Source organism: Alternaria dauci, chromosome 8 (genome assembly GCF_042100115.1).
Source record: "Alternaria dauci strain A2016 chromosome 8, whole genome shotgun sequence".
NCBI classification, from domain to species: domain Eukaryota; kingdom Fungi; phylum Ascomycota; class Dothideomycetes; order Pleosporales; family Pleosporaceae; genus Alternaria; species Alternaria dauci.
The window spans coordinates 587,342-610,526 of record NC_091279.1 but is presented as its reverse complement, the minus strand read 5'-3'; the positions used below and the strand labels follow the sequence as shown (position 1 = coordinate 610,526).

General features: G+C 52.9%; 8 protein-coding genes across 8 annotated transcripts; 4 read left to right on the top strand and 4 right to left on the bottom strand.

The window, feature by feature from the left end:
* Positions 1–291: 291 nt before the first annotated feature.
* Positions 292–3,480, bottom strand: ACET3X_008140 (uncharacterized protein; the record flags this gene model as incomplete). The annotated part of the gene is made up of 2 exons (XM_069454280.1): positions 292–3,085; positions 3,131–3,480. The coding sequence occupies 2 exons, from the start codon at positions 3,478–3,480 to the stop codon at positions 292–294; spliced, it is 3,144 nt and encodes a 1,047-aa protein (XP_069303742.1).
* Positions 3,481–4,229: 749 nt separating this feature from the next.
* ACET3X_008139 (uncharacterized protein) lies at positions 4,230–5,806 on the top strand (the record flags this gene model as incomplete). The annotated part of the gene is made up of 4 exons (XM_069454279.1): positions 4,230–4,386; positions 4,498–4,924; positions 4,972–5,215; positions 5,279–5,806. 4 exons carry the CDS (start codon positions 4,230–4,232, stop codon positions 5,804–5,806), a joined length of 1,356 nt encoding a protein of 451 aa, XP_069303741.1.
* Positions 5,807–6,556: 750 nt separating this feature from the next.
* Positions 6,557–7,606, top strand: ACET3X_008138 (uncharacterized protein; the record flags this gene model as incomplete). The annotated part of the gene is made up of 1 exon (XM_069454278.1): positions 6,557–7,606. The coding sequence occupies one exon, from the start codon at positions 6,557–6,559 to the stop codon at positions 7,604–7,606; it is 1,050 nt and encodes a 349-aa protein (XP_069303740.1).
* Positions 7,607–7,939: 333 nt separating this feature from the next.
* Positions 7,940–11,174, top strand: ACET3X_008137 (uncharacterized protein). Its single transcript, XM_069454277.1, has 5 exons — positions 7,940–8,230; positions 8,343–8,374; positions 8,454–8,571; positions 8,620–9,670; positions 9,718–11,174. The coding sequence occupies exons 1-5, from the start codon at positions 8,180–8,182 to the stop codon at positions 10,899–10,901; spliced, it is 2,436 nt and encodes an 811-aa protein (XP_069303739.1). The 5' UTR covers positions 7,940–8,179; the 3' UTR covers positions 10,902–11,174.
* A 2,855-nt stretch (positions 11,175–14,029) lies between these two features.
* ACET3X_008136 (uncharacterized protein) lies at positions 14,030–16,495 on the top strand. The gene is made up of 2 exons (XM_069454276.1): positions 14,030–14,721; positions 14,774–16,495. The coding sequence occupies exons 1-2, from the start codon at positions 14,430–14,432 to the stop codon at positions 16,261–16,263; spliced, it is 1,782 nt and encodes a 593-aa protein (XP_069303738.1). The 5' UTR covers positions 14,030–14,429; the 3' UTR covers positions 16,264–16,495.
* A 1,392-nt stretch (positions 16,496–17,887) lies between these two features.
* On the bottom strand, positions 17,888–18,796 carry ACET3X_008135 (uncharacterized protein; the record flags this gene model as incomplete). Its single annotated transcript, XM_069454275.1, has 2 exons — positions 17,888–18,223; positions 18,275–18,796. The coding sequence occupies 2 exons, from the start codon at positions 18,794–18,796 to the stop codon at positions 17,888–17,890; spliced, it is 858 nt and encodes a 285-aa protein (XP_069303737.1).
* A 2,304-nt stretch (positions 18,797–21,100) lies between these two features.
* On the bottom strand, positions 21,101–21,544 carry ACET3X_008134 (uncharacterized protein; the record flags this gene model as incomplete). The annotated part of the gene is made up of 3 exons (XM_069454274.1): positions 21,101–21,128; positions 21,185–21,226; positions 21,279–21,544. 3 exons carry the CDS (start codon positions 21,542–21,544, stop codon positions 21,101–21,103), a joined length of 336 nt encoding a protein of 111 aa, XP_069303736.1.
* A 682-nt stretch (positions 21,545–22,226) lies between these two features.
* ACET3X_008133 (uncharacterized protein) lies at positions 22,227–22,772 on the bottom strand (the record flags this gene model as incomplete). The annotated part of the gene is made up of 3 exons (XM_069454272.1): positions 22,227–22,278; positions 22,529–22,636; positions 22,705–22,772. 3 exons carry the CDS (start codon positions 22,770–22,772, stop codon positions 22,227–22,229), a joined length of 228 nt encoding a protein of 75 aa, XP_069303735.1.
* Between the last annotated feature and the right edge of the window lie 413 nt (positions 22,773–23,185).

The following is a 23,185-nucleotide window of genomic DNA, read 5'->3' as shown; positions in this document are numbered from 1 at the left end:
GCAATGGGAGAGAATGCCTGGTCCGTCTGGGATCTGTTCGTTGCGCTGGTGTTGAATGTGTGACAGAGGGAGATTTGAGATGGTCTATTCCACGCACGGTTCGGGGGAAGGTAGGCCCGGAGACGATAAAATAGATATGGCAATCGAGATGGTTCGTAGTGAGACGGTAAAGGAGGAAGGAGAGATGACACAACGCTATGCATTCAACTTACCCAATGCCTGTAATGCTAGCGCTTCGCACTTCGTATCGTACATTTACTTATACAGTCGTGATATCGTCAATCAAGAGATTCAGCTTGCGATAGCAGGCACATCGTCCTCCTTTTGCGCAACACCCTCTGCCTCCTCAGTAGCCTTTGCGCTCTCCGACATACCCAGATCCCTGAATTGCCAGCCATCGACCTCCTTGACCCAGTCCTTGCGCTCGCCCAAGATGGCGACACTGCTCTCCTCGGCACGGTTGACAAGGAACTGGTCGGCTACGGCTTGTACCTGCTCAGCTGTGACGTCGAGCAGACGCTCACGACGCGTCTGCAGCATGTCGTCTGTGACGCCAGACAGGAACAACCTCATGCCCTCGCGGCTGACACTCTGTGGCGCATCATATCCTTGGAATGTACTCAGCTTAGCTTCCTCGAGGTCTTGAGGTGTCCATGCGCGGTCCCGCGCCCATTGACCTGCTTCGGCCATGATCTTCATGCTGTTCTGTGGGTTGGGATCGCGGTACGAGTACATGCCGAATAGACCACCAAGACCACGGGCGTAGGCACCACCTCCATAGGCGCCTCCCTTCTCGCGGATCTCGGGATGCAATTGCTTAAAGGTAAGAAGCTTAGCAAGAATCTCGAGAGGTGCGCTAGAGGCGTCGGTGTAAGCTACAGTCGGCACGGCGCGGGCAGAGTAGTAGACTTGGTAAGGAAGAGGGAAGAAGGACTTGGCGTTACGTGGGTATTGCTTCTGCTGAGATGTTGTCGGTACAGAAACATTCTTTGGTAAGGTGTTCAAGAAGCGGTGAAGTGCTTCCTGGTTCGACGTTGAGCTGTCGTTACTGCAGTTGATTGCTACGCGGAGCTGGTTGCTGTTTGCAATAGTAAAAGACTGGATGGCCTTAAGTTTCCGGATGACCTCGTCGAGCGACTCTTGCGATGCGAGAGCTGTCATGACTTTGACTTGGGTAAGACCTCCAGTTTCTTCCGCCAATCGGCTGACAGGACTTATGCCAGCTTCAGCGTATCTCATAGCATAAGAGTGGCCAGACTCGGCAATCGAGTTGATAGCACCACTTGCTGCACTCTGCAGGAGCTCTCTGATCTTCTTGCCCGCTTCCGGGCCATCAAAGTCCGTTTCTTGTATGATGGTTCGGAGAAGCTCATACATGTCCGGGATGTTGCGATCGAAAGCGTATCCTGAGAACGCCATGCCTTCTTCGTACGCATCAAGTGACAATGGTGACTGCGACGAATGGTGTCCTACCGAAATACCGCCTGTCTTCAGCTTGATCAATTCCTCGAGCTGCTCCATCGACTTGTCCTTGGTACCAAGACGCATGATGGCGCTAGTGAACAACGGGATCATTTCTCGGAGCTCGTCCGGAAGATCTTGCAGTTTGTGCACCGCACGGAAGTAGGTCAGACCGTTGGTGGGGGCCTCGCGCCATTGGACTGTCACGCCATCTAGGTCGGTGTGCCGCAATGGCTTCCTCTCCTTCTCTCGTGGAATGTCCTTTACGTGAACAGTGGGAAGACAGCTCAGGTCTTCGTTCCTGGCTTTCCCTTGGACCTCTAGCAACTGAAGCTCTCGCTCTTCCAAGTACTTTTGTGCCTCCTGTTCGCTTGGGAACTGTTTTGTGGTCTCCGCAATCTTCGCTGCCAAGCGTTGGCTTTCTTCATCTACGAGCTCCTGGCTGAACGTCTCCGACGGCTGCATGGTGAAAGTCAGGGTCTTATCGTTGAGGAGGTACTTCTCGATCAAGCTCTCCAGGTAGTCGCCTTCGGCATACTTCTTCTGGAAAGCATTGACAGTATCTTGCCATGCGAGGGCTTCCATCGGGTCGATACCGTTAAACCAACCAGGCTTTAGTCTTTGGAGGATACCCATTCCGAAGTTGGCAGTCTTGTGTTTGAGCGAGAGTTCCAGCTGATGCAGGATTCCATCCACCTTGATTTTGTCGAAACCGTTCTTGCGCGCCTCGAGAAGGGTCTCGGCTATGGCTTCGTGAACTTTACCTACGTCGTCTGCTTTGACAGCATCCAGTCCAACGGAGAAGACTCCTCGTCTGCCTGCGCTGTCATAGCCGGTGTTCGCACTGAAATCGGCACCAAGTCCAGACTCAACGAGATTGCGATATAGAGGCGAGCCATACCCACTCATAAGCAGACTGCTGAGCACACCAAGCGCAAAGTTCTCCACAGCGTCTGCAGTGTCTCCCATCAACCATGTAACTGAAGTCTTGTACTGCCTATCCTGGGGTACCAATGGGTCTAGGGGACCGGCGACCGTAACCTGCTTCGGGCCGTCCAGAGTTATTGGTGCTTTTACCTCCTGATCCACGGCTATCTTGTTAAAGCTGTTCAAGCGACTGTCCACCTCTTTCAGATGCTCGGCTAGAGGCATGTCTCCGTAGGTGAGGATCTTGGCGTTGCTGGGATGATAGTGGTCGGCGTGGAACTTCCGAAGCTGCTCCCAAGTGAGATCGGTAATCTTCTGCGGGTCGCCGCCAGAGTTGTTGATGGCCGGGTAGAGGTGGTCCTGGAACTTGGTATAGAACAAGTAGCTTGCATCCGACATCTGCCCTTTCATCTCGTTGTACACCACGCCCTTGAACACGATGCGCTTCGCATTCGGATCCTCCGACTCGTTCGCCAATGGGTTCTCGGGCCCAAGCCGCCACCCCTCCTGCGTGAAATCGTTCTCCTTGAGTAGCGGGTGCAGTGTCGCATCGAGGTATACGGACATGAGGTTCTTGAAGTCTTGGGCGTTTGTCGTGGCGAACGGGTAGCCAGTGTGGTCGGCAAAGGTCCAGGCATTCATGAAGTTGGACAGCGAGCGGGGCAGCATCTTGAAGAAAGGGTCGCGAATGGGGTATCTGGAATGTCAGCAACAAAGTGAGCGCATTGGAGGCGTAGCTTACCTCTCACTACCACATAGTGTGGTGTGCTCGAGAATGTGCGGCACGCCCGTGGCATCCGGCGGGTTGGTCTTGAAGCCAATGGAGAAGACATTGTTCGCATCCTCGCGGGCAATGTGCAGATACTCTGCGCCCGTCTTGTCATGCTGAAGGTGCAGAGCCGTCAGCTCCAGCTCTGGCACCTGCTTGACGCGCTTGAGAGTGAAGCCATGCAGCTGCTCGCCGACATTCGGAAAGTTGGAGACATCGGTAACAGCGGCATATCCCCGCCGAGAGAGCGTGGACAGCCGGTGAGGGGCTATTGTGGCATTTCGAGGGCTCTGCTGAAACTGCCGGCCGACGGAACGCAGCATGTTTGGAATAGAGGATGGATGACAGAATGGCGCGCCGCCTCTCAGAAATGTCAGAGGCACCCGCCTTCGATGACGCCTGTCGCGCCGATTGGCCGAGGGAGCCCATACCAAAAGAGATTAGCCCGCAAAATTACTAAGACGGAAGAGTGCACCTGTATGGGCTGTTGATGCGTTATACGGCTGGAGACAGGCCGGATTGGCTACTTTGTCACTCATCTCAGCTGCCAGGGCGGATATTGAAGCTCGTGGGCGTTGTGGAGACTACCAGGTGTCTTGTGCCTTTCCGCGATCGACCAGACCACCGACTCCCTCCCCTCCTTCCTCTTCAACACCCGCCACGAGACATTGCCCGAACCGACCTCGACGACTGCACGACCTGACACCCGACATATTGTTACACTATAGCCGTTGACGCCGCCTGCACTGCGCTGGACATCTGGTTTTCGCCCCAAGCAGTTCCGAGACGTCAGCAGAGAGAACTGCTACCTTCTGGACGCGCATTGTAGAGAGGCGGCCGCTGCAGGACGGATGCGCAACCGGGCTGCATAGGGGACTACTCTGGGGATACATGAGATTGCGTGCATAGGCGGAGGAACCATCGGGGGCAACACGAGGGGATCCACAGCTCGAGCGCTACACGGAAGAGTCACGACTTCATGGCAACAGTCGCCCAACAGCGCCAGCCGACGTCTGCCCAGTCCCGACCACACCACGAAGCAAGCCGCAGTGCATCTGCCTCGCCTGCCAACATGGCACCCGCACAGCACAACCCGGCGCCTGCGCCTGCCAAAAAGGGCAAGGGCAAGAAGGCGACAGACCCCTCGGAACAACAGAAGCAGATCCAGGCCAAGATTGCTCAGCTCGAGCTGGACCAGGCAGGAGACAAGGAGCAGGAACTAGAAATCGGTGCGTCTACATCTTGCGACGGAGCTATGGGAGGAGGGAGACGCTGGGTGGCGCAGTCGATGTCTGGGGCTTCTATCATGTGAATCGCTGGCTGACGTATGGCATGGACAGAACGCGAAGTTAAGAAAGCAAACCGTGAACTATCCTCGCTCCTCTCCAACATGGACGGTCCGCTGTCTCGTCTCGAAGTCGTACAGAAACGGTACACCGAACTCCTCTCCGACATGAAGCGCACGGAGCGCGAGCACCAGAAAGCGAAGAAGCGCGGGGATCAATTACAAAAAGAGAAGGATGCGCAAAGGTCTGAGCTGAACAAAGTCACAACGATGAAGGACAAACTGGACAAACTGTCGCGTGACTTTGCAAAGGAAAACAAGAAACTCAAGGATGAACTGCACAAGATCGAGAGCAGCGAATCAACCGCGAGACAAGAACTGCATGAGCGTCTCGAGCACCTTGTCAACGACGTGGACGATTGTATCGCAGCTGCAAATGGGCCGGAACCTCAGAACCAAGCCGAACAGGAGCTGGATGAGCTGTGAGTCTGGCACACTCGGTCCTTGTGGCACGAACTGACCGAACTAGGTTTCGTCAGAAGTTCAAATCGTTCATTGATCAGTACGAACTGCGCGAATTGCAATACCACTCGATGCTCCGACTCAAAGAGCTCGAGATACAGTATCACGCCGCTCGTCTAGAGCAGCAGCGCAAGCAGCAGGAAGCGGAATCGTCAAAGTCGCATCAGTTGACCCGTCAAGTGTCGACCTTTTCTCAAACTGAGACCGAACTACGCACGCAGCTCAACATATACGTGGAGAAGTTCAAACAGGTATGTCAACCCGATAACCCCTCGTTGGTCTGTATCATCATGGTTAATACTGACCAGATGCAGGTCGAGGAAACGCTCAACAACTCGAACGACCTCTTCCTTACCTTCCGCAAGGAAATGGAAGAAATGTCCAAAAAGACCAAGCGTCTCGAAAAGGAGAACCAAAACCTGCAGCGCCACAAGGATATTACCAACCGCAATATCGGAGAAATGGTGGAAGAGCGCCAGAAGATGCAAGAAGAGCTTGCCAGGAGGACCAAAGAAGCCGAAGACCAGCGGAAGAAGATTGCTCGTCTGGAAACGCTATGTCGTGGGATGCAAGCGCAGGGTCGGGGGCAGGTACCGATGCACGAGCTGGATCATGAGGAGCATGACGAGGAGGACGAAGAGGTCACGGAGAGTGAGTACGAATACGAGGACGAAGATAGTGCAGAGTACGACGACGATACTGAGGAAGACGGTGTTGAACCGGCCCCTGAGCGTCGTCCATTTGGGCCTGTTCCACCACCTCCGCCGCAGCCTCAAGCTGCGCAGGGAAAAGTCAACGGGCACACACAAGCCAACGGGCAAATGAATGGAGTCAAACGCTAATAGCAATATCATAGACACTCAGTCTTTGTTCCAGCCACCTCTTCCAAAACCTGCAAATGTCGCTTCTAATCTGCCATTCCAAACTGAGCTTGCACGTTGTTTTGAGGACATCACCGCGCAGCTGGATCGTATCGATGAGGGGCATGAGCGGATGGATATCATCATGAGCAGGATGTCTGAGCTTTGTGCATTAGAGGAGTCAGAAGATGAGGAGACTTGGTGATAGGACGAGGTTGGTTGCATGCACTGTACGCACATAAGCTCGATGTTCGAGTTCGACTACACACGACGATGATCGAAGTAGCCTTGGACGTGGTTCCTGACGATTACGTTGGCATGTATCCAACAAAATGTCGTAGAAAACGCGACAGTCGGCATCATAGGTGACTGGAATGATTTGCTAGTTTGGAGTGTTGCACATTCGTGACGTATACACTGTCATTCCATGAAAGACGGGCGAATCTCGGTAACAATGAACTATGGGAAACGTCGACGAGTCGAATCGAATGTACATGCCTCGGCTCATGCACCCACGTTTTCCCCGCAAAACCCTTGGCCGTCGATCGAGCATACCTCCAGGCACGGCCGCTATTTAGCATTCACATGCCCATGCCCATGCTCGTCATGCCGCTACATAAGGGGCCAGTTCTGCTTGAAGCACATCACTTATACCAACATTCAGAGCATCCAACGTGATAACCCTGTCTTGTTTCGTTCGTTCACCACCCAATCTCTACAGGCTACGCCATCATGTCACCACCGTCATTGCAAACGCCGCTTTCGAAGCTACTGGGCATCCAGTACCCAATAATACTCGCCGGCATGGCGCGCACATCTGGCGGTCCCCTCGCGGCTGCCGTGTCAAATGCCGGTGGCCTGGGTGTGATTGGAGGTCTAGGATACACCCCAGAGCAGCTTCAATCCATCATCGACGACCTCAAGTCCAACCTTCAGGACAAGAACCTGCCTTTTGGTGTCGACCTCGCACTCCCCCAAGTCGGCGGTAGCGCACGAAAGACCAACCACGACTACACACATGGACAGCTCGACGATCTTATCGAGGTTACGATCAAGAATGGCGCGAAGCTATTCGTCAGTGCTGTCGGTGTACCACCCGCGCGAACGATCAAGAGGCTGCACGAAGCGGGTATCCTGATTATGAACATGGTCGGACACCCCAAGCACGCGAAGAAGGCACTAGATGCAGGTGTGGATATCGTATGCGCACAGGGCGGGGAAGGCGGAGGACATACTGGCGATATCGCGAACAGCATCCTGATTCCCTCGGTCGTGGACGTCGCACGCAAATACAAGAGCCCTCTGACAGGCCAGCCAGCCATGGTGGTGGCAGCAGGAGGAATCTACAATGGACGCAGCCTGGCAAGCAGCCTGATGCAAGGCGCACAGGGTGTGTGGGTGGGTACGCGCTTCGTCGCGTCGACTGAGGCCGGCTGCTCGCAAATGCACAAGGAGAATGTAGTTTCCGCCGACTTTACAGACACGGGCCGGACGCTAGTTGTCAGTGGCCGACCATTACGCGTCAAGTATAACGACTACATCAAAGAGTGGCATGAGCGCGAGGACGAGATCAAGAGGCTGACAGATGCGGGCATTGTACCGCTGGCAAAGGACATGGACGATGGGAAGGATGTGGATATTCCGTTCCTGATGGGCCAGGTTGCGGGGGTAATCGGCGATATTAAACCTGCAAAGGAAATTGTGGACGAGATGGTGCAAGAGGCTGTCGACATGTTGAAGCTAGGGCAGACGTATATTGGAGGGCCAGGTAGTAAACTGTAGATGGTTCTTGCCGACCTGGTGTGTCTGCAGACTCTGAACGTTGCTTCGTTGGATTCGGTTGCTGTAGTACAGGGGTACTTTTGTGTAACACCAGTGCAAGAAGCGAATACTTGTTCCCAGAGTGCCGGACTTGTTCGGTTTTTGATTTGGATAATGCGTTGCACGTCTGCTAGCAATTGGCACGCTACAAACAAGAATAGAGGTGGCCATGTTCTGGTCCGTCGCACCGCTTACCAGAGAAGCGGCATGTGGATGATCTGCGACCAGGATCGCGCTCCCCGAATCCATGGCAGGACCGGAAGCTCAGGAGAGATCTGACGGGAGGCCGCATCCCCTCCGCAGTATTCACAATTAATACACTTTGTTGCCATCCCCGGTCGGCCAAAAGTTAGTATTGTTATCCTCGCACATCTCGAACGCCCTAGGCCCCTGGCGTTTGCGGCCATCTCCACTTTCGCTGCTACAGGACCCGTTCCTCTCTTCCGCGGCGCTCGCTCGCCAGACCGAACTCCTGCAACCCATAGATGACGCTGGTTGCGCAGGCGACACCACGGAGCAGCGGCGCATCATTCCATGCAGTCAAATCTCAGAGCCCAGGCTGAGATTCAGGCCCAGAGGAAGAAGGTACGTAGCCTCCCGTCGCCGCCAGCACGCGCGTGTGCGCTGCAACAAGCAAAACACCCAGGCGCATGTCTGGCATTGTCTGGCAGGACCGATGCTGAGACTGGAATTATAGCAGCTTGCGAACTCGTACAAGCAGTTACTCGAGTAAGCCTTTTTTTTCTTTCCTTTGTTTTGCGCGCCCGGTGCCTGTTCCACCCGCGGTAATTTGCTGACACGGGAACAGTGAGTTTGCCGCGACCGACCTCAAGACTGTCGGCAACTATACACTGGGGAAACTTATAGGCAAGGGGAGTTTTGGCAAGGTCTACTTGGCATCGCACAAACTCAGCAATGGCTCAAAGGTGCCGTAGTCACAGCTGCCACAGAGGAACCACGCTCACCACGAACAGGTCGTGCTCAAGAGCGCGAAGAAAGACGACGCCAATCTCGCGCGCGAAATCCATCACCACCGCCAGTTCATACACCCACACATCGCCCGCCTGTACGAGGTCATAGTCACCGAGGAGCTGGTCTGGCTAGTCCTCGAGTACTGCCAGGGCGATGAACTCTACAACTACCTCCTAGCCAAGGGCGCACTCGAACCCGCCAGAGTCCAGAAGATCTTCACACAACTCGTCGGCGCCGTGTCCTACGTCCACAACAAGTCCTGCGTCCACCGCGACCTCAAACTCGAGAACATACTGCTGGACAAACAGGGCGATGTCAAGTTGGTCGACTTTGGCTTCACACGCGAGTACGAGGGCAAGTCCAACTACTTGCAGACATGGTGTGGAACCATCTGTTACAGTGCGCCGGAGATGCTCAAGGGCGAGAAGTACGCGGGTGAAAAGGTGGACGTCTGGAGTCTGGGTATCATCCTCTACGCGCTTCTGGTCGGGGAGCTGCCTTTTGACGAAGACGACGAGATGGTCACGAAGAACAAGATACTGAAGGAGGAACCAAAATACCCGGAACACTTTCCACAGCAGGCAAAGGAGCTGTGCTCGTCGCTACTTTCGAAACGGCCGATCTTGAGACCTACATTGGCGGATATACTGCAGAACCCTTGGTTGTCGGAACACGCGCCTCGCCAGCAGGAGATTTTGAAGCTGCAGCAGCCGCCGCCCTTCTCGACCGAACTGGAGAAGGAGGTGTTGCAGCGTATGCGCGCTGCTGGTGTGGATATTGACATGGTGATTGAGAACGTCCTGGCCCAGCGATGCGACTCTTTGGCTGGCTGGTGGGCATTGTTGCTTGAAAAGGAAGAACGGAAAGCGAAAAGAAGAGAGCGCAAGCGCAAAGAAAAGGAAGCAGAGGCTAAGAGCCTCAGACGACTGAGTGCTGCCAGTAGCCGGCTGGACAAACTTGCGCCTACCATCAGAGAGTCGGACGAGGAGGGCATACATGCTCCGACTACACCGAAGAGTCGCGGCAGGACCATAAACCGAAGCAGTTTGCATGGTCAGTACTGTGCCAGCCAACATGAAGATAATTCTAACTCCGAATAGGTGCTCCCGAGTTGCCCAAATTGCCGGAATCCATGACTTCTCCCAACCTCACCGTCGATGACAAGCCGCTGCCACCAATCGATACCTACCGAGGGCGAAAATCACACTCTTCTTCGCGTCCACCACCGCCAGCGAAAGATTTGGATCGGCGGCGATCTCGTAGCAGTATGCTACAAGTCGTGTCCACGAACCCCGACCTCCTCTCCCCCAACGGCTTCGTGCCCAAGCGGCGCCGGAAGCAGCCTTTCATCAACCACCTCTTGTCACTTAGAAACTGGATAAAGGAAACATCAAAACGAGCACGGTCGCCAGGTTCGAAGGCTAGCAGTGGACAGTCCCCGAAGATACCTCCAAGCACGTCTTCAGACTCAAGACGAAGGCAAAGTACAGCGAACCGTTCTTCTATACATACTAACCCCAAGTCTCCGCCGATACCACACACACCTGGCCCTCGACCCCGAGGTTCAACTCATGGCTCAGGCTCTATGAGAAGGCTCTCGGCGTCCCCTGCCCCACTAACGCCGCGATCCTCGTATCGTCGTTCCTCTGGTGGTCTCCGAGGCCGGAAGTCCACTTCTTCGTCTGTGTCTTCGATCCGCAGTATGCCACACCACCACCATTCGCACTCGAAAGCCTCATCCACATCCTCTGCCTCAATTGTCTCTCCCGCTGTTTCTGTAAGCGGCCACTCACACAAGCCCTCCAAGTCTCCCCACAACAGCATAAAAGTCCTCCCTGCGACCCCCACTTCCTCAAGCTTCCCTTCGAACATCCGCGTTGTACGTTCTGGCTTCCCACCTGGCCTTACCGAATCTAGCGCCGCTTTCGGAAACGGAAACAGCATTCCTCCACAATCGCCTGGTCTCATTTTTGCAAAGAAAAAGAGGAGTCCTTTCAAAGGACCCATGCTTAACGTCAATACTGGGGTTATGAATGGTGGTCATGTAAACGGTGGCGCCTGGCGGAACAGGAGCGGAGACAGTGGTATGAGTAGTAGAGGGACGAGTGTACAAGGACGCAGGAGCGGGGAGATATTGGGCATCACAGAGGAAGACGAGGAAGAAGAGGAAGAAGTTGAAGAGGTGGAAACATTTGGGGGGAAATTGGGCGAAGGCGAGTTTGTTGAAGAAGAGAGTCCTGCGCTGTTGACCCCGCCGCCAGAGGAATTCAAAGAGAAGGCTTGATATTCGGGAAGATAGATGTGGGAATAAAGAGGAGGCTTGGAGATCTTTGGTGAGATTGTGGAGGTTTGACCATTTCTGAGTCTGGTTGTTGTTGTTGTTGTTGTTGCGTAGGGGACGTTCACTTATCTTCACCTCTTCCTACTGTTCTTTTGAGCTTTCGCACTTTCACGGCATACATTCTCGGCGTTGATCTTTTTACGGGATACCTATACACACGTTATTTTCATTTTGTCTATCTCTTTCTAATCTCATAGATACGTATTTATACTATGCACATTTTTCGCTCATCATATCTATTACTCACGCGGATAACACTAAAGCATGTAAGAAACACAATCAAGGTTAGAGCGGTGTCCCAGTCGCCCTTGGATCTCTAGGCGATCAACATACTAGGCCCCGACAGCTACCATCTTACGAACTGACCTTGTTTCAGTCGCGTGTGTACCGGAGCAGCAGCTAGCCAGGACTGTGTCGACTATTCGACATCGGTATTACACAAAGGCAGACGTGGCCCTATCATTGAGTCAGTCATCGGCCAGACCACAATCCATCAACCAAAGAGTTTTCTATCCGAACATTGCCATATGCATACTCTCCCTTCGAGACGCTCTCAAAGCACCCGAACCAACAACAATCGATGACGCAAGACAACTTTGTACAACGACACGTGTACGCATATACGCATGGAGGTACAGCAGTTGAACTCTGTAGCGATATACTTGCACTCGACGCAAAACCTTCTTCGTTCCACACTGGCTGTTCTAGAGGCGGTGTGATGTACATGCGGCGTCCGGGTCAATGGCGAAATTTGAATAGGCCGTGAAACAAAGCACGACACGTGAGCTTGACAAACTTCCGAAGATGATCCTCCTTGCAGAAAAGTACCGATATTGCGGCTGAAGGCTGTGTCGGTGACATGTGCGCCGGTATTTCGAAAAGCGCAATGCGCGTGCAGGGGGGGTCGTCGCATCAGTGACATGTTGTTGAGTACGGCAGCTTCCTCATCTACCGTAGTTCTTGAAGCTCGCCACCCACACTACGCATTGACATTGCGCCCAGTGTGTGAGGGTTGCCATGTGATGCGCACGAGGCAAAGGTCCAACAGCCGAAATGTGGGAAGTGGCGCATACGGTGGTAACGCTGTGCCACGCCGAGGGCCGCAAGGGCCATGAGACAGCAGATTTGGATCTTAGCGTTATCGCAGTACACGATGTTGGATAGGGATAGCTAGATGAGATGGCAGGAAAGAGTTTTAGAATTGTGTCCTTGAAGCAGATGCTTATCTCTATACTGGCCAGAGCTCAAAGTGACCACAAGGGAGACAGGATGAAGATTGCGCCACTTCGATGAGCTGCTTCTTCGGGCGACGCAAGGTAAGCCGGGAAGATCAGTCTGTGCATGAGTGCATAAACGGCGTGCGCCCTCGCTACACCGTAGACGATGGTAGAAGCTTCTTGCACAAGCCAACTATCGACCAGGTTTCGCCTACGAACTAACAACAATTGTGACGTACTGATGTCGAGAGTTGATAGTATTTCATGTGGCAATCTCGGGCGGCTTTGTCAATATAGATGACGAATAAAATACGATAGAGGCGTTGCGACAGTGTGATGGGTAGCGGTAGTGGCCTGCCATGTGGGTTGGGGCGTTCTCTGGCTCGACCAGTAACAATCGCACTTCCGACGATATCGTATTGCGTCGTTATACGCTTGGCAAATGAGATTGCACGTGTGGGATTTCACGAAGACTTGGTCGGTCAAAGAGAAGGGACGGCAGTAGCCGATGAGGTAAGATGTTGGACTTTGCAGATGGATTGGTGAAGGTACTTGACGGATGCAGAAGAGGTACAGGGGGTATGTAACACACATGTATATTGATTCGCAATGGGCGAATTTGTGTTCTTACATGACGACAGTCTGCGGGGCGTATTGCTCGTGTACGTCCTCTGCAAGCTGGGTCAGTCGATAGGCAGAACGCACCCAGGTCAAAGGAGATTGCGGTGCGGTGTTGGTGCGATCCTTTTGTCTTGATGCGCTTCCTCGAGAACTCAACAGTCAGGAACTAAGCGTCCTTTGGGCTCTGTACCTGCATCGGATGAGGATGGAGTTAGATTGAGAAGCATTAGTATAGTTTGGTAGCCCCTGCATGTGGCAGGATGCGTTCATGAGGGGTCGTCAAAAGGGTCGTCAAGCGATATGGATCGGGAAGACGCAATCCGATTTACCCGTCTTTACCGACGCGACGCGACGATGGAGGTCTCTTCACGGTACACATGCTGTAGTGGAACAGTAAGCTAATGGCTGGGCTGATTTGCGAGCTGCGGGCTGCAGGGTGGTCAGATATCCATGTCGACCATCGCGTCGCCATTCAGACGGTAGAGCCGAGCATGTGCCGGGGTGCTAGTTTCGAAGACGTTCCAGGCCAGAGGCGAGCTCGTGATGGGGCATGAAGGGGCAGTGCCTAAAGCAGCACGTCCAAAGTATGCGCCAATGCTGCGGCAGCGGGACGGGTCAACGGGTGTTGTGAGAGGTCGAGTCCGGAGTCGCGCCGGTCGTAGTCGCGTTACAGAAGCTCGAAAGATCGGGCAGTGCAGCAAGGAGCATCTGAAGATTGCGAAGGGGGGGTAGTTGAAAGGATGGTTGGGAACGTTGGAAGCCTCGGGCGTGGGGTTGGTGGCATGTCTTGCGCGCACATGCCGCAACAGTGCTGGTGGCTTCGCGATAAGGGCGGCCCGTGCGCTGTTAGACTTGGGGAAGTGGAAAGTTGCGCAAGCGCCACCAGGACTCGACACCGAGGTAGCCATTGATGTAGCGCCGGCAGCGAGCGCCTAAAGACGTTACTCAGACCGACACACGCGAGACGCAAATCTGGAGTATGGTAGAATACAGTCAAGTGGCCGAGGGTGACATTTTGGCCTGCGGCATTTAGGGCTGGTGGACGTTTGGCGGTTCGTCGGTGTCTGCCGCTACCAAGAGTGGAGGCGGAACGAGCGAACTCAGCGAAGAAGGAGCGAATGTGCGACATTGTGCCGTCGATAGGGGATGTCAGTCGCTCCACGGTGCTCCGTGCAAAACACCTTGACAGTCAAAAGGTACGTCGTTGGACGGTGTTTTCGCCAACAGTCACATCACCTGTGCACCACTCTGCTCTTGGACACGCTCTACGCATGTTCTGAAGCCATAGATGCGCCACGCCGCGATAACGTCGCTCCCACCCCTAGGCCAAATCCAGATACACCCCCCGGCCGCTACACATCCTAGTCGATAGTCGTTACCCGGCACTCTGGAAAGGACACACAGACCCTGGACGCCTCAGTTCTGTAGTCGACCTCGCGCGCCTCAAGAATAGGCCCAAGCCCAAGTAGCCTGGTCGTCAGCATCGCACTCATATCCCGCCCCTGCGCCCATCACACAGGAAAAAAGCAGATACCTTCAACGGCTGCACTGCAGCGACACCGACCAACGTGCAGAACAGCTGCATTTCACTCTCTTTTCGTCGTCTGTCATCGCGCCGTTGCGCCTACCCAACATGACAATCGACGACGACATGTACGGCACCGAGAAGAGTTTTGGAAGAGCCTCGCAAGGGTCCGACTACTTTGGCGAATCATCACGGTACCAGGATGGACTGGGAAGGAGGGTTATCGAGAGCTTCAAACGGGACCCGAATTTTGCCATGACGATGACGCCAAAGGGAAGCTTAGGTGCCGACGGGAACGTATTCGACCCCGAGGCCGCTGCTGCAAACACTGCAAACTCACCACTTGCGCGGAGACTAAAAGGTCGCCATTTGCAAATGATAGCAATTGGAGGTTCCATAGGTATGGTTTGGCATGCGTCAGCTAAGCGGGGTCCACAGACTGACTTTCCCAGGTACCGGCCTATTCGTCGGCTCGGGGCAAGCACTAGCAAACGGTGGCCCGGCATCGCTCGTCATCTGCTACTGCCTTGTCGGTGTCATGCTGTACACGACCGTCCATGCGCTGGGCGAGATGGCAGTCCTCTTTCCCGTCGCTGGTTCCTTCTCCGCATACTCGACGCGCTTCCTGGATCCCGCATGGGGCTTTGCCATGGGTTGGAACTATGCACTCCAATGGCTTGTCGTACTACCACTGGAAATCGTCGCTGCTACTTTTACAATCGAATACTGGAATGGTGACAAGGTCAACAACAACGCCTGGGTCGCCGTCTTCCTGGTCCTGATCGTCGTCATCAATCTGTTTGGTATCAAAGGGTATGGTGAAGCCGAGTTCGTCTTTGCCATTATCAAGATTACAGCGGTCATCGGCTTCATCATCCTTGGTATCATCATCAACATAGGCGGAGGCCCAGATGGTGGCTACATTGGTGGCATGTATTGGCGCGACCCTGGCCCATTCAACAACGGTTTCAAGGGCCTGTGCAGTGTGTTTGTCAACGCTGCATTCGCGTTCTCTGGAACCGAGCTTGTTGGTCTCGCTGCAGCGGAAACAGCCAATCCGCGCAAGTCTCTCCCCACTGCTGTTAAGCAGGTCTTCTGGCGTATCTCCTTGTTCTACATCGTCTCCCTTACCATTGTCGGACTGTTGGTTCCCTACAATGATCCGCGGCTGCTCCAGGACAAGAACGATGTTGATGCTATTGCCTCGCCGTTCGTCATCGCTATCCAGAACGCAGGCATTCAGGGGCTGCCCTCCGTCTTCAACGCCGTCATCATGATTGCTGTTCTCTCGGTCGGCAACTCCTCCATCTACGGTTCTTCGCGCACGCTCGCTGCACTGGCTGAGCAGAATCAGGCCCCCAGAATCTTCGCCTACATTGACCGCCAGGGTCGTCCCCTTGTGTCCATTGCTTTTGCCTCGGCCCTTGGTCTTCTCGCTTTCCTTGCTGGTGCGGACCGCAAACTACAAGATGCCGCATTTAATTGGCTACTTGCCCTGTCTGCACTCTCAGCTGTCTTCACTTGGCTCTCAATCTGTCTGGCGCACATCCGCTTCCGCCAGGGATGGAAGGTGCAAGGACACACCCTTGATGAGCTTGCCTTCCGCTCCCAACCTGGTCTCATCGGATCCTACATCGGTCTCATCCTCAATGTTCTCGTCCTCATTGCACAGTTCTATGTTTCTGTCGCTCCAATTGACATGGCTGTGCTGTCGACATCACAGCGTCTCCAACGTTTCTTCAGCGTCTATCTTGCACTGCCAGTCACTCTTGCCTTTTACTTTCCTTACAAGTTCTGGTTCCGCACTTCGGTCGTGCGATCGCACAACATGGATCTCGTCACTGGCATCCGCGAGCTGAACATCCAAGCGTTGATCGAAGAGGAGCGCGAAGAAAAGAAGAAGTGGCCGAGGTGGAAGAAGGTGTACAAGTTCTTTTGCTGATAGACACTCCGTTGCAGCATTCTCTTTTGTCGTGTTCTTTTAGCGATGGCGCTACATGTTCTTCTTTCGCGGTGCTCCTTTGTGATACCAGGCGGCATGCCACTGGGCATTGCGCAGCCTTGCGACTTGTATTCTCCCGTCTCATGTATGTTTACTGCTGGTTGGTATTAATAGACGCAGCACAGTGCTATCATGCACACTGTAGGATCTCGAGAATAGAAGATGAGCTCAACACTGCATACCAACTTTTGCAACGCCGCGTCTCCGCGCAGCTACTACCGGCTTGGGTTTACTTCGCACACTGGGCAGAAACACGTCGTAGCTGCAGACTCAGACCAAGTTGTGGCGCGTCCCTGACGCATACGCACATTCTCGGGTCCCAAGAACCCCGCCATGTAGACAAGCACCCCCACCACCCCACTACAACCAACCAAAAAGATTTTCGCCCGTCGTTCGTGCCTCAACGTTTGCGTCACGCGCATCCTCGATAAATTTTGTTACTATATAATGTCACTAGAATTTCAATCAGCATCGGTTTTGTAGTGTACGTCTTCGACAATCCACTTCTCAATTGCCCCCGCTAATAGCCATCAGGTAGCGGTTATCACTCCGGATTCTGATTCATCGTCAGAGTCTTCCGGCAACCCCGGTTCGGTAAGAATTGCACTTCCATCGTTCAATTCCAGCTGCTAACCGAGTTACTAGATTCCGGGCAAGACCTTTCAAACCATCTTTTTTTCGTTTCTTATCCCACAATGCCTGGAAGCCACGCTTTTCATCGTTCGATTCCGGGCAAGATCTCTCTTCTTTTTTGCCTTTATTTTGTCCTTTCTGCTTTGTACTTTATGCCTGCGATTGAATCCAGATACTCTAATAAATTACGTCTCCGAACGAAATGGTGGTGTCAGAGTCTTTGTTTCGGGTTAATGTGGATCAAGCCCTGGAGCACACCACACCATCTAAGGGAAAACCAAACACGCTCCCAAGTAACTACGATGACAGCAATTGATCTTTTCTTGTATGGCGTGCAAGAGAACCAAGAAGGCAGGTGTCTGTATACTTTGAACCCTAGCATGGTAACAGTCTATGGCTACGATGTTTTGCTGTCCTGTACCTGCAAGACCATGACTGGCGAACACATCACCGTCGGGATCTTTCCAAGCAGCTCACTATCGAGTGTTCTTTGGCCTACGTTGACAACAGACTCCTTGCTTTGACTGGTGCTAACGGGACTTGAACCTGTCGCAACATGATAAGTATCGACATCACCTGTTGATTGTTTTGTCTGTCTTCGCTGGAAAGAGGATCAATCGCATCTGGAAGCATCCAATGGAGGCTCGCCTGTTGGTACGTGTATTGGAGTGGTACACACAACACACGAGCTAGCTACACGACACAGTACCTAGGTAACTAGAAGTATTTACTCCCCGTGAGTAAGAGGGCACTCGGTCCACGATTAGTACACTGGAATTCGGATCAGGTGCAAAGTTGGTAGGTACATGCTCACTGTGGGCATCTTTCACCGTTGTACATGCCGCTTGGGTTTGGTCGCAGACCTACTCGCTATATCTCTTGACTAAATGTTCATCTACACCTATCAAAATGCATAAGTCTTGATGACACCTCAAGCATTGGTTACGGCCTGGACAATAGCGCCCTTAGCTCCTTGATCCAAACCGTCTAGCTTAGCCATGTCTTCCTTGTCAAGCTCGAAATCGTATATGTCCACATTTCCAGCAATGCGAGATGGGGTGTCACTCTTGGGAAGAGGGACGAAACCCTTCTGCAGACTCCATCGAATGAGAACCTGGTTTGGCTCCTTGTTGTGCTTCTTGGCAATGCTTGCAACGGTTTCGTCGTTTACTTTCTCGTTACGGACGATCGGACAGTAGGCTTCGACGACGATGTTCTTAGATTTGCAGTAGTCGACCACCTCGCGCTGTTGGCACCAGGGGTGGAGCTAGTCAATTCTGTTAGTTTGGTCGCGCGATGGAGCTGGATTGCGACAAACCTCAATCTGGTTCACGGCAGGCAGGTTAGCCTTGCTATCGATGGAAGCAATCTCCTCGATATGCTGGATGCCGTAGTTGCTGACGCCAATGTCCCGCACGATTCCCGTCTCCTGTGCCTGCTTCAGAGCGAGCCACATCAACTTCCTAGCCTCCTTTCCTCCGTTGGGGCTGTGGATGAGGAACAGGTCCGCATAACCGTCCTTCCCGGCAAGCTTCTCAACACTGTCCGCGATCTTCTTGTATGTTGACTCGACATCCTCGCCAGGGCTCAGGATCTTCGAGGTGATGTATACGTCCTTTCGAGGAAGCCCGCTTTCAGCCAGTGCTTGGCCGACTTGCTCCTCGTTTGCGTAGTACTGGGCTGTATCGATGTGACGGTAGCCGGCCTCGAAGGCCTTTTTGCAGGAAGCAACACAGACGTCCTTAGGAGATTGGTAGACCCCGAAACCAATTTGCGGGATCTTGTTCTGAGAGTTCGGCAGACTCAGAGTTGAGTTTATGCTAAGAGTACTGGCCGACATGGTTGATAGCGGGGTAGCGATGCTGGGAGAATACTTGAATGAAGTTGTCAGCAATGGACGAATGCTGGTTTGTCGAAGAGCAGAGTGTGTTGAATTGAAGAGTCTAGAAGGAAAGAGCATACCAATGTGTTGAGAGGATTTAATTTGCCGTCAATCCTCCTTAGGTAGCTCTAGACACATTATGCAGTTGCTCCTGCAGTCGTGATGTCACTGCTTGCAGCCCATAACTTGAGAGTGGGTCCAAACACGATGTGGGCTTTGGAGAACACCACATTGACAATAAGTTTGTGAGGTTCGTTATATATATGTAATCGCAGAACCGACTACTAGAGCAAGCCAAAGAGCGTATGGTGGAAGTGGAAGGACAGCGCGACGCGTTCCTATCGCGCGACTGCGAGCAGCTGTTCGCGCTAAGATCTGCCATCCCCACCAAACATCAAGCGCTCGTTCCATGTCTCGAGCTTGTCCAAACTTACTACTTGCTGTACAGTTTACTCTCGACTGACGAGCCGAATTTACCTTGTCTCCTCATACCTTCACTGGGGTGGCTCTTAGTCATCCCAATGATCATTGCCATACACGACCTCCACCAGGGGACCCAAAGGGCAATCCTATACACTCGTGACTTTCGATCGCATAACAACGCAGTGTTAGTGGCACACTCGCAATAGTGAGGGGGTAAGTATGGGGGGCCTTAGTGGCCTGGCCCCAAAATCGTTAACATCTACACGGATATCGGATGTCTAAACGGCGTTGTATGGTGGCTCGGCAATGTTGGCGCTTGGCTAGCATCATATCTACTCAATGCAGTCTGTCACAGTTCTCCACGCTTTTCGAATAGCCAGAATTGTAGCATAAGAGCATTCGGTAGAATAAGACCACAGCTTGGATTGGTCCAGCAGTAGTTACCGGCTATAGTCATCAAAATGATAAGTTGCCAGACCACAGCATTTACTTAGGTTCTTGTCTGGTGTACTACCTTCGTGACTGTAGAAAGTTTTGACAAATCCATACCTTAAAACCATCTATTGCGATATGTACTCCAAAGCCTTACTATTACTCACGACCTTCCTCTGCTCCGCATCCGCACAATACGCCCTCAACAACAGTGTCGGCTCTTGCGCTGATGTACACTGCCCTCCCAACGACACTCCCATAGGTGCAGAATGCAACGTGACGGAAAAAACCTACGAAGCAATCGGGCTGCGGTCATTCTCCACAGTTATAACCGATGCCAGCAGCAATCTGACATGGACCCTCGCTACACACCAAAACCAAACTCACTCCAGTGAGACCACTCTCACGGAGAAGAACTTCTATCTCGGTACACCTCCTTCACTTGAACTTGATAGCGAAAACCTACCGTATCGAGGCTGCGCCATCTTCTTATATGACAACCCCGTTGGGCGGAACAACTCTTGGGACTGTGAAGGGGTGGTTGGCGCGACGTGCATATCGTCGTTGCTAACTCAAGTCAATACGCTTCTGGAACTATCTGCCAACGAGATAGAGACGACAGAAGATAGCTGTCTGCGCGTGAAAAGAGGACTGAACGAGACATTCCCTGACGAGTGTTCCAAGGTGACGAATTCTACTTCCTGGCACGCGATCTCTGCCATACGTACGTATTCGGTCTTCTTTTCGACACCTACAGGTATTGTTAGTCTGATATACTCTAGCACTTACTGGCAAGGGGGCGCCTACACCACCGGATGCTGCAAGAAACTCCAGCTCGAACTGCCACCCGACTCTCCCCAAGTCCAACGATCTCAGTTACGCTTTTGGTTACAACACAAGCGGTCTGGGGGCCGGTACCGACATCGTCATCACCACGTTCTGGTCGCCAGATGGAAATGTTGAAGGCGCTCTGAGTGGTACAGACTCACAGCTCATGTGCATGTGGATAAACCCATTGACAGACCGGTCGGTGGATACTAATCTTGGTAACGGCGAGGATGATGAGGGCGCTGCAATTCGTCCATCTTTCAGCATGGCCGGTCTTGTCATCTGTCTGGGTTTGAGCCTTTTCCAACCCATATAGGTGGCTTGGGTGGCTGTGTGTGATGGTTCGCGCAAGACGCTGCTGGGCCTTGTGTCCCGCTCATGAGACAATATCAGAGGAAACTAAGAATCAATCAACGGACGTATTGAGAGTATAAGAAAACAAGTAGCTTCACATGCGATGATGAAGTTTGGCAACTAGATTTCATAACTCCGTGTATTGAATATTATGCTAGTCCCTTTGCTACCAAGTGTTTATAACGGCGACCATTACGTCTTTCCGTCATCGGCCATGTCGTGGACTTAGTTGATCTTCTTGAGCTCGACCTCGCTGTATCAAAGTTAGCATTTGTACCCAGACACGTACATCACAACGCGAAAGCTTACAAGATGAGGTCAGAGTGAGGAGGAATCAAGCCAGGGAATTCCCTGTAGAAATATTAGTACTTCCTCGCAGCCGTAAACCCCCATTGCGACTTACTGGTCGCCGTAGGCGAAGTCGCTGCTGATGTCGAGTGTGGCCTTCTCGCCGAGCTTCATCTGGACAACACCCTCATCCCAGCCCTTGATGACGCGACCGACACCGATGGGGGTTTGGAAAGGACCGCGGCCGGTGGTGCTGTCGAATTGCTTGCCCTTTCCGCCGCTGCTAGTCTTGAGCCAGCCAGTGTATTCCATGGTGACCCTGTCACCCTTTTGCGGGGAGGGGCCGTTGCCCTCTGTGATGACGGTCTTTTGGACACCCATGATGCGTGCGGTTGTAGAAAAGGCTCGGGTTGTTGCGCGTTGAAAGGTGGATGGGGTAAGGAAGCTTCTCATTGATTGGAGTGAGAGAGGTGAGTGGAGGATGGAAGGAAGCTTTGGGAGGGAAGAAAGGAAGGCACCTAGAAGGGCCCTTGGAGGGGTAGCTTTAGTGGGGTGGTGGGGTGTAGATCGTCAGCACACAGCCTCATGCTACTGCAAGGGCAAGGTAACCAGGGCAAGTACGACGAGCATGACCAATGAATCAAGCACGTCAGGACCTGGAGGTGGGCTGGCTGCTTGTCTGCGGAGATTGCGTGATCGCATGTACGTCAGGGTTGTCTTGGAACTTGCGTTCGCGCCTACCGCGGCAAGCGACAAGAGACGGACATGCCTGGAAGAGCCGTAGCTCCAAGTACATGCGTATAACTTGAGAGGCTTGAGCTGGGCAATGTCTGCTTGGACGCCAACTAGGACATTCTGCGTGAGTCGTTGCATTGAGCCAGCAAAGGCAATGGCATTCAGTTGTTCCTTTGTAGACTCTCCAACGACCCATTCACTTTTGTGTCCAACAGACCAATAACCCAATATATCCCAATATGTTACAGTGAACGCAAGCTTGTGTCCAACGCCGTGCTTATGCAGAGAGGAGATGTTGTACATGTGTTCACCACGAGCTTTATCCACATCACTCAGCCAAACCACGATTTGTTCCTCCTCGCTTCTCGCCTTGCTTCTTGCTGCAGAGCTGTTAGCCTCTGTCCCAGAGCTATGATACAGCGCGTTGTAGGGCCGGGATAGGGTGATCGTGGTTGTGCTGGACCAGCCGGGATGGGCGGGACGTACCCATTGCTCTTTGCATTCTCGATATGCCCTGCTCAGACACACATTAGCAAACGTCTTCTACCATGCATCTTCAATTCCTGTGCAATGTCCTCACGAACACCTCAACCTCCTGTACCCTGAACTTGCTATAGGCGCTGCACTCACTGGAAGAAATCGGAGCACATGGCTCTCTCTCCTCCGTTCCTCTTCAGACACCTTATACTCTTGTCTGCAGCTTCCTGACAAGGGTCGTAGTATTCGCTGTATGCCTTGCTATACCGGTTTATCAGTGCCCGTCCTGTGTAGTAGACATCTACGGCGCGGATGCCATGGTGGCGTACTTGTCGAATCTACTAGCTTTGGAGCCAGTCCATTGGTCCGCTTTCGAGGGAGTTGGCTTGTCGGACATGTTGGAGGATTCGGACAAGCGTATCTAGAAAGACGATTCGGAACGCGCGATGGTGTGGAGCTTTTGGACAGTAATGCGATGGCGCATAATTTGCGATGTGAGAGTTGATGACGCGCCGAGGAGGTGCGTTATCGATAACAGCGGCAGAGGGAAGGGTAGGAGATGAGCACTTTCCCTATGGACTACTAGTCTCCATGCGTTTTCGCATTTCAAGCATGAAATCCATATTTCTGCCAAGTTCGATCCACATGGGTTAGCGACCGCTGAAATTCACCATGCATTGGACCCTATGGGAGGACTAGAGATCTACAGATACTTTCTTTGCATTGCATCTAGATCCTATGGTGAATACTCCGCTGTACTACGATCAACCTTCGAGGCCAACAAGAAAAGTATCGAGCCTGGAGCAGTGA